The 10,062-nt window shown below is 45.6% G+C and overlaps 1 protein-coding gene and 1 long non-coding RNA gene across 2 annotated transcripts; one reads left to right on the top strand and one right to left on the bottom strand.

Moving 5' to 3' along the window:
* Positions 1 to 4,134: 4,134 nt before the first annotated feature.
* On the top strand, positions 4,135 to 8,749 carry LOC125521114 (putative respiratory burst oxidase homolog protein H). Its single transcript, XM_048686167.1, has 15 exons — positions 4,135 to 4,653; positions 5,020 to 5,182; positions 5,262 to 5,310; positions 5,398 to 5,511; positions 5,593 to 6,015; positions 6,128 to 6,514; positions 6,602 to 6,697; positions 6,812 to 6,927; positions 7,007 to 7,109; positions 7,216 to 7,304; positions 7,399 to 7,549; positions 7,627 to 7,776; positions 7,869 to 7,997; positions 8,091 to 8,169; positions 8,287 to 8,749. Exons 1-15 carry the CDS (start codon positions 4,314 to 4,316, stop codon positions 8,394 to 8,396), a joined length of 2,499 nt encoding a protein of 832 aa, XP_048542124.1. The 5' UTR covers positions 4,135 to 4,313; the 3' UTR covers positions 8,397 to 8,749.
* LOC125521119 lies at positions 6,958 to 9,285 on the bottom strand. The gene is made up of 3 exons (XR_007289051.1): positions 9,092 to 9,285; positions 7,315 to 7,525; positions 6,958 to 7,097 (listed from the first exon to the last, which is right to left on the bottom strand). It is a non-coding gene; the product is annotated as an uncharacterized LOC125521119 (long non-coding RNA).
* Positions 9,286 to 10,062: the final 777 nt, after the last annotated feature.

A 10,062-nucleotide genomic window follows, 5' to 3' on the forward strand; every position in this document is an offset into this window, starting at 1 on the left:
CGTACGTCTCCACGGCCCGACCGATCAAGCACCGAAACTACGGCACCTCCGAGTTCTAGCACACGTTCAGCTCGATGACGATCCCCGGACTCCGATCCAGCAAAGTGTCGGGGAAGAGTTCCGTCAGCATGACGGCGTGGTGACGATCTTGATGTTCTACCGTCGCAGGGCTTCGCCTAAGCACCGCTACAATATTATCGAGGACTATGGTGGAAGGGGGCACCGCACACGGCTAAGAATATGATCACGTGGATCAACTTGTGTCTCTAGGGGTGCCCCTTGCCTCCGTATATAAAGGCTCAAAGGGGGGGGCTGGCCGGCCAAGAGGAGGCGCGCCAGGAGGAGTCCTACTCCTTCCGGGAGTAGGACTCCCCCCCTTTCCTAGTTGGAATAGGATTTGCGGAGGGGGGAAGAGAGGAGAGAGAGGAGGAAGGGGGGCCGGCCCCCTCTCCTTGTCCTATTCGGACCAAGGGGGGGAGGGGCGTGCGGCCCATCTATGGCCACCTCTCCTCTCTTCCACTAAGGCCCACTAAGGCCCATATACCTCCCGGGGGGTTCCGGTAACCTCCCGGTACTCCGGTAAAATCCCGATTTCACCCGGAACACTTTCGATATCCAAACATAGGCTTCCAATATATCAATCTTTATGTCTCGACCATTTCGAGACTCCTCGTCATGTCCGTGATCACATCCGGGACTCCGAACAAACTTCGGTACATCAAAATGTATAAACTCATAATATAACTGTCATCGTAACCTTAAGCGTGCGGACCCTACGGGTTCGAGAACAATGTAGACATGACCGAGACACGTCTCCGATCAATAACCAATAGCGGAACCTGGATGCTCATATTGGCTCCTACATATTCTACGAAGATCTTTTATCGGTCAGACCGCATAACAACATATGTTGTTCCCTTTGTCACCGGTATGTTACTTGCCCGAGATTCGATCGTCGGTATCCCATACCTAGTTCAATCTCGTTACCGGCAAGTCTCTTTACTTGTTCCGTAATACATCATCCCGCAACTAACTCATTAGTTGCAATGCTTGCAAGGCTTCAGTGATGTGCATTACCGAGAGGGCCCAGAGGTACCTCTCCGACAATCGGAGTGACAAATCCTAATCTCGAAATACGCCAACCCAACATGTACCTTTGGAGACACCTGTAGAGCACCTTTATAATCACCCAGTTACGTTGTGACGTTTGGTAGCACACAAAGTGTTCCTCCGGCAAACGGGAGTTGCATAATCTCATAGTCATAGGAACATGTATAAGTCATGAAGAAAGCAATAGCAACATACTAAACGATCGAGTGCTAAGCTAATGGAATGGGTCATGTCAATCAGATCATTTAACTAATGATGTGATCCCGTTAATCAAATGACAACTCTTTGTCCATGTTAGGAAACATAACCATCTTTGATTAACGAGCTAGTCAAGTAGAGGCATACTAGTGACACTCTGTTTGTCTATGTATTCACACATGTATTATGTTTTCGGTTAATACAATTCTAGCATGAATAATAAACTTTTATCATTATATAAGGAAATAAATAACAACTTTATTATTGCCTCTAGGGCATATTTCCTTCATGTGAAATCTCCTTAGTGTTGTTAAAGCAGCCTTGTTTAATCTTCTTCAGGTTTTCAAGGGGTTTTTGTTTATGATAGCCATGGAGCAGGAAAAACTGACATGCTACTAAAGCTAAGATGGTACTGATTCTGATTCTCGTATCATTTCGTGAACGAAATTTGTGTCTTGTCAATGCTTGCTGGATGCTAGTCATGCTGTGTAGTATAGCTAATTCTTTACGTATCTTTATAACATTCAATAGCTCTTTAGTCCTGCCAGGACAAGGTTTGATGGAAATTCGTCGGAGCCTTTCATTGTTTCCTTGCTTGATGCAACAGATTCGTACCTGCTATGTTTGTGCTTGCTTAGTTTAGCTATTCTATTTGTGATTTGTTATTCTGGGGTGAGATGTGGTATGTGTCTAACTGTTGTGTAGAGATGCTTGTGCTTGGAGCCTTGTTGTATATCTTTGTATCGCCTTCTTTGCAAGCTACCCATTTTGTTTACCCTTTGTATAGTCCCAAAAAGGTTTTCAGGTTTTATATCAAAGCTGAAGCCTATTGTGTTCATATGTTTCACTGAGGAAAACTTCAAATCTTAGTCTATAGAGAAAATGCTTTGTGTCACATGCTCAATACACTTTGAACTATATACCTGGTTTAGTTTTAAGGAAAAATGGTCCAGTTTTAGAGAAAATGCTCCTGGTTATTTAACACACTTACTGAACTAATCAGCCTACCGACTAACTACCATCAGTATCCACCGAACGGTTGTGGAAATAACTTTTGCTGATAATCCTTTGTTTTAAACAAGTACTAATATTTTGGTAGGACAAGAAGTTTCAAATTCTTATGCTGGTTTATGTTCTCTTTTTAGGTTATGAGAAGATATGCTGCTGGAAAGATGCTCTTAGCAAAATGGAAGGGCTGCAACCAAATCCAATCGACAATGTGGCAGTGGTCTCTGAATATCTAAGCTAGTGATCATCTTTTCAGCGATTCCTTTTCTGTTTGGCCTTCTCGTAGGTAGTGTACATTAGTTGTCTGTTGGAGTTGTGATGACAGTATATCTTTTTTGTTGCTTCGCTGTCGTTTGATATAAATGGCATTCTTTTTAGTTGCTGCTGCTTATGTATACATAATCTGATGAAGATGTACATATATGATATATGATTGTACGGCGAAACAAATATTGCTTTGATAGCAAAATAATAATAAAACTCATCTATTTCTCTGTTGTCCAGTCCTATGAATTAGTGGGCTGAAAATATTGATGGGCTGGAAGAGGCTTTGGCCAAAACAATGCTGGACAAAGATGAAACAAAAAAAGTCTTAAAAATAGAAAATGGACCGCAAAAAGGCTCAGGCCTAGAAAATGGAAAAGGCTTAGAAAACAAAAAGGCCAAATTGTTGGGCTAGGCCCATATAGCTAGCGAAAATTAACGGGCAAAAACATAAAATGGGCTGAATTAATGGGCTCGGCCCATGTAAAACCCCCAATTGGAACGGGCTGATTGTAATCAACGACCTTCTCATTTGGTCGCAATTTTGCCACATCAGCTTGCCACGTCAGATCCGACGTGGCCTGGACAGACAGCTAGCGACCAAAACCGAAGGTCATAGAACCAATGACCTTTTGTTTTGGTCGTAAACGTCTAGGACCTTCTCACAGAGAAGGTCGTTATTTCAGTTTACGACCGCCAGGTTTTGACCATCTGTTTTTTGTCACAAAAAGGTCACAAATGAAAACAATGACCTTTCAGTGATCAATAGTGATGGTCGCAAGTTGACATATTTCTTGTAGTGCTCGTTCTGGCGGCGGATATGGTCGTTCGGTTGCCCATGGAACTCGATGTAATCTATAATACATAAATAGTTGATCCCCACTAAGTCTAATTCTCTCAACATGCAGCCCTCCACATCATCAAATATGACACGTCATCATCCACCAGAACTATTTTGTAGGACATGCATACGCCAATTTAATTGTTCCATTTCCAATAATCCAACATACATGCATACCCTTTGTTTACGTATAATTACTTTCAAAAGTAATAGCTTTCGATTTAGGTCATTTCATTCGTATAGAATGTGTCCAAAATTAATCTTTAAGCTCCCGCAGCAACGTGCAGGGAAATCACCTAGTTTTTATTATGTTTGGGGCGCTTTGCACTTCCGGTGAATCTTTATAATAGATTTGATATTTTTACAAAAAATATATATTAGTAACTTTGACCTAGAAAAATCTCAGAACTTTATTTTTTTTGGGACGGAGGGAGTATTTTTTTTTACTTTTCAGGAGTGTTTTGCTACTAATAAGAACTTTTAGATCACTCTACGTCCGAACGCTTTTTCCACAAAAAAAACTTGGGCGCGGCGCTTTTGGCGAATGGCACCTACCAGCACTCACGTCGCACAGTCACGTCTGGCTGTGCAGCGCAGGGCAGACTCGCGTGGACGGCACGCCACGGCCACAGGTGCCCGTGCCACGCTCTCATCTCAGGTCCAAACAAAAGGAAGAAGAGACACGCCGAGCGGCAGGCTAGGCTCGTCCGGCCTTGCCGCGCATGCAGTGCAACGGCTAAAATTGGCGCGACCCCTCTCCGCAACACGCGCCACAGTTCTCCTCGCTTTCTCCTCCCCTCCCCACCTCGTCTCCCACCTTCCAAATTTACTACGCCCACCAGCGGCCTCGCATTGGGCTTGGGCGGTGGTGCCATCACCGGTGCAGCGCGCAATGGCGTCGTCGTCGGAGGGGTACGTGGACGTGCCGCTCGGCGGCGAGCATCATAAGCAGCCGCCGCCGCAGCCGCACCCGTACTCGGCGCCCACCATGCGGAAGCAGCCGTCGCGGCTGACGTCCGGGATGAAGCGGCTGGCGTCGAGGGTCACCTCCTTCCGCGTGCCCGACATGGGCCTCAAGCGCACCCACTCCAGCGCGCAGCCGGCGCTCAAGGGCCTCCGCTTCCTCGACAAGGCCGCCGCCGGCAAGGACGGCTGGAAGTCCGTCGAGAAGCGCTTCGACGAGATGAGCGCCGACGGCCGCCTCCACCAGGAGAACTTCGCCAAGTGCATCGGTACGTCCGTTTCCCCGATCAACCGGCCGTCCTTTCTTGTTGCCTTCCCGCTCCCGCAATCTCGATGCTCTCTGAATCTCTGATACCTGCTAGCTTGACGGTCCGGCAAAGCATGTCAGAATTCAGCAGTGCTCTGCTCTCTTTTCCAAAACATGTCAGATTCATTTTCAGGTTGGCCAGCAAAGCATTAGCCAGCCACATTGGTTGATCTGGAACGCAATCGTTTATTTATCAGAGGATAATTAGCAATGTATCATCTTGAAACTGAATCTGTCTACATCTGTCTACGTTGGCCAGCAAAGCATTAACCAGCCACATTGTTTCATCTCTGAATATCTAAGCCCAGAACGGCTCTGCTTCTCACAGGCATGGCGGACTCCAAGGAATTCGCAAGCGAGGTGTTCGTGGCGATGGCGAGGAGAAGGAAGATCGACCCAGAACAAGGACTCACCAAGGAGCAGCTCCAGGAGTGCTGGGAAGAGATGTCTGACAACAACTTCGATGCACGGCTACGCATATTCTTTGACATGTAATAAAGGTCTACCTTACCTTCTCTTCGGTTGCGATACCTCACTGCCGGCGTCTTGATGAGATTGTTTTGCAACCAGGTGCGACAAGAACGGCGACGGAAAGCTCACAGAAGATGAGGTCAAGGAGGTCGGTAGCACGCCGTCTCCGGACCTGCCTGCCCTTCTCCACAAAGCCAGCCTCTATGAAATTTCAGGGTTTTCATTCCATGTGCAGATCATAGTGCTGAGCGCGGGGGCGAACAAGCTTGCCAAGCTGAAGAAACATGCTGCGACCTACGCCTCGCTCATCATGGAGGAGCTGGACCCTGATGCCCGCGGCTACATTGAGGTGCCAAGAAATGAAAACTTATCTTCTTCTGATGCAGCACCAGCATGCTTACATATATGCTCATCTTCTGTCCTGATGCAGATTTGGCAGCTGGAGAAGCTACTCCGTAAGATGGTGATGGAAGAGGGGTCACAGGATCAGATGGACCAGGCGTCAACCAGCCTCGCCAAGACAATGGTTCCGTCCAGTCACCGGAGCCCAATGCAGAAACAGATTCACGAGACCGTCGACTTCATCCACGAGAACTGGAAGAGGATATGGTTCCTGGCGCTGTGGGGGGTCGCCAACATTGCCCTCTTCATATTCAAGTTCATACAGTACAGGAATCGGGCCGTCTTCGAGGTGATGGGGTACTGTGTCTGCATCGCCAAGGGTGCCGCTGAGACGACCAAGCTGAACATGGCCCTCATACTCCTCCCGGTGTGCCGAAACACGCTAACAGCACTCCGGTCGACTGCACTCAGCGCCGTCATACCATTTGACGACAACATAAACTTCCACAAGGTACATAGCCCTTGTGCCATTTCCATTCCAGGACAATACAAGGAACATCTTACCGGCATCTGCATCATGCAATGCACAGTACGCCCCCCTTTAACGATCGCAATGTATCCAGGTTATCGCGGTTGGAATTGCAATTGGAGCGGGTATGCATACGGTTGTTCACCTGACCTGCGACTTCCCAAGGCTGGTCTCCTGCCCAAGTGACAAGTTCCAGGAGAAGCTGGGGCCCTTCTTCAACTATGTTCAACCAACATGGGGAACTCTGTTCGCGAGCACTCCAGGGTGGACTGGTATCCTCCTGGTCCTCATAATGTCATTCTCCTTTACACTGGCGACAACCTCCTTCAGGAGGAGCGTCGTGAAGCTGCCATCGCCACTGCACCACCTGGCTGGCTTCAATTCCTTCTGGTATGCCCACCACCTGCTGGTGTTTGCATACATCCTTCTGGTGATGCACTCCTACTACTTATTCCTCACCAAGCCGTGGTACAAGAAAACGGTATTGCTCTTGCTCTCAATTATGTTTGGCAAGAGTAGTTATGAATGTGCATAAATTGAAATTGTAACTTTGGATGTGCTTCTACAGGGATGGATGTACATAGCAGTTCCTGTTATCTTCTATGCCAGCGAGAGAGCCACCAGAAGAGTTCGTGAGAAGAATTATGGAGTGACTGTCATCAAGGTAAGCTATAGATTCTACAAGTATACAACATACAAGTTTCCTCAGTATACATTTTAAAGTGCAAGTATCACAAGAGAACTGGTAATATTATGCATGGTTCTATGTGTCATGCAGGCAGCAATTTACCCAGGAAATGTTCTCTCTCTTTACATGAAGAAGCCATCAAGTTTCAAATACAAAAGTGGGATGTACCTCTTTGTAAAATGCCCAGACGTCTCGCCTTTTGAATGGTACCATCCCATCATCCATATTTTCCAAGTTATGAGTTTTCCAAGGCTTTGGCTTCAAAATTTTCTTCAATGTTTGCAGGCATCCCTTCTCCATCACCTCTGCACCTGGGGACGACTACTTGAGTGTACATATCCGCACATTAGGTGACTGGACAACAGAACTAAGGAACCTATTTGGGAAGGTCAGTAGAAAAAGTGAGGAGGGAGCATAGAAGAAGTACAACTTGTGAGGAGCTTACACTCTATATATTTTACTTAACTGATGAAAAAGTATAATAATTCATGCAGGCCTGTGAAGAAGAAGTAAATTCCAAGAAGGCTACACTATCAAGACTTGAGACCACAGTCATAGCAGAAGGCGCGGACGAGAATACTAGGTGATTATACCTTAAGCTTTCTTAAGGAATTGCTTGAGGATATGTATATAGGCGATATTGCACTAACTTTAGTGACTTGGCTTTCTTTATTTAGATTTCCCAAGATCTTTGTTGATGGCCCTTTCGGTGCACCAGCTCAAAATTACAAGAAATACGACATCCTTTTCCTTATTGGCCTTGGAATTGGTGCAACTCCTTTCATCAGCATACTGAAGGATCTCCTGCACAACATAAAGTCTAATAATGTAACTCAGTCACTAAAAGTTATTTCTCATACATGAGTGCAGATGCACAAAAGCCTAAAATGAATTTGATTCAACAGGAGCAGCAAAGCATGAATGACGAGGAGGCAGGCAGCAGCTTCAAGAGCAACGGGCCAAGCCGAGCTTACTTCTATTGGGTTACCAGGGAACAAGGCTCCTTTGAATGGTTCAAAGGTGTCATGAATGAAGTTGCTGAATGTGATAGCGATGTACTGCTCAACCGAAACTGTTTCAGTAAACAGCAACGTCCCACATAGTTCAGTTTTGTAAAAGAAAAATAACTTAATCTCTTGCTGTACAGAATGCAATAGAGATGCACAACTACCTAACCAGTGTGTACGAGGAAGGAGATGCGAGGTCAGCTCTGATTGCCATGGTTCAATCGCTCCAACACGCAAAAAATGGTGTGGATATCGTCTCCGGCAGCAAGGTTTTTTTCTCCCTCCCTTCTCCCTCCCTTTGTTAACTGCAATAAGATTCAGATACACCATGGTTGCTTCCTTTCCTGACCGCTGTTTCACAGATCCGGACACATTTTGCAAGGCCAAACTGGAGAAAGGTGTACTCTGATTTGGCAAATACCCACAAGAATGCTCGTATAGGCGAGTCACATTTGTTTTTATTTTTTTGTGTGCACCTGATCAAAATTTAAGTGTCGAATCCTACTTAACATTACAAAGATATATATACTAAGATGGTGCTGCATAAATCTTCTGCAGGTGTTTTCTATTGTGGATCTCCGACGCTTACAAAAACACTCAGGGAACTTGCAATAGAATTCAGCCACACGACAACAACACGGTTCCATTTCCACAAGGAGAACTTCTAACTTGTGAGGTCAGCGCAACAAAAAATTCGGTAGCATCGGGTAGCAGTTCTAGCTCTGCAGGTGCCAGAGGGAGCTGGGGCATATATTAGTGTACAAACTACATGGAGTGAAAAGCATGTGGCGTTAGTTATAGCTGCTGCCACACATAGATAGGGGGAGGAAAGCCATGTATTTATATTTTCATTCGTCAGTGAGATTGCTTCTTAGAATAATTCAGACCTTGAACAGGTGATTGGCTCGGTTCAAAATTGATAGGATCAAGTTTGGATTGGCTGAAAATTAAAGTGAGCCATTTACTCATTTTGTTGTAACAAAGATTACCCTCCGAATCGGATTCGTTAGCTTGATAAAAAGATTGTGTTGTAAACCAAGTAGGAGCATTTCAAGTCAATCTGCCCATTTCTTTTCAATTGTGAACGATGCTCCATTTCTTGGCTGGATATTTGGGAATAATCCCCTTTCCACGGATATAGCTAGCACCTTGCATTGCACGCAAGCACATACTACTACATACAGACGAAGAGGAATCCCTGGTTGCCGTCGGTCAATTCCGGGCGCCCAGAGGCGCGAGCCCTATCGTCGAGCAGCCGCAATGGAGCGGGGAGGGCAGCATCCAGGATGGGTAGTAAGAAGAGAAGAAGTACAGCCCAAGCATCCGTAGGGGGTAGGAAAGGGAGGAGGGTTCGGTGGCTGACCTTTGTTGCGGCAGAGGCACCGGCGGCGGCGTGAAGCGACCGTGATCTGACGAGAAAGCCGGGAAGCGCCGGCCACCGTTAGGGGCTTTTTGCTTCGTATAGCAGGGACACTAGCTGTTTGATAAAATGCCAATGTGGACAGGCCAGTGAACCAGTGATGCAACAACACTCGCGCAAGCAATTTTTGTATGCATTTGCAGTTGTAAGACATAGTTTGAGCCAAATACATGTGAAAATGTGGATTTTTGGGTTTGGGTCCTAGGACGCCTGTTCATAAGGTCTGGATCCGTAGTTTGAGCCAACTAGTTCCGGAACAAATTCGATATACTACTAGGCACCTAGGCGGAGGTAGACTGAAAGCTATACGAATCAGACGCCAAACCAAAAGGGTAAACAGGCAGGAAAGAAAAGGATGTTGAATTATTTTCTCTTGGTCACCGAAACAACATTTTTACATTCCTACCAATTATATGTTTAGCTAGATTTTGATTGATGAGGATTACCCCGGTGCATAAAACCACATGAGAATCTTGATTTCAATCGACACTTTGGTCTTTCAAATGTGTTATCTGCAAAATATGGAGTATGTGTTTATGAGATCCACGTACATGAATTTGACTATGAAAACATCATTAATAGTGAACCTTCAGTGAAATACTCACTTTGTACCATAATATATGACGTTTTGGCAGTTCAATGGTAAATTTATGCTAGGTTGATAGACATCTATCTATGCACTAAATGTACCACACCCATTTATCAACAACCCAAACCTGTCGGAACTAAATGTTCAATGACTTGCCCCAAGAACCAATGCAGCATAAACATCTTTCCTCTACACACTAATATACAGACTCGGGGAGTGAAGAGCTAATGGGGTATCCCAACAAGATATCTAGTATCTCTATAAAATCACGGAGAGTGGAGATTCAAATCCGTCATACACATAAATATCTCTTAAAGCTCACACT

The sequence above is a fragment of the Triticum urartu genome, chromosome 1, assembly GCF_003073215.2.
Source record: "Triticum urartu cultivar G1812 chromosome 1, Tu2.1, whole genome shotgun sequence".
In the NCBI taxonomy this organism is placed as follows: domain Eukaryota; kingdom Viridiplantae; phylum Streptophyta; class Magnoliopsida; order Poales; family Poaceae; genus Triticum; species Triticum urartu.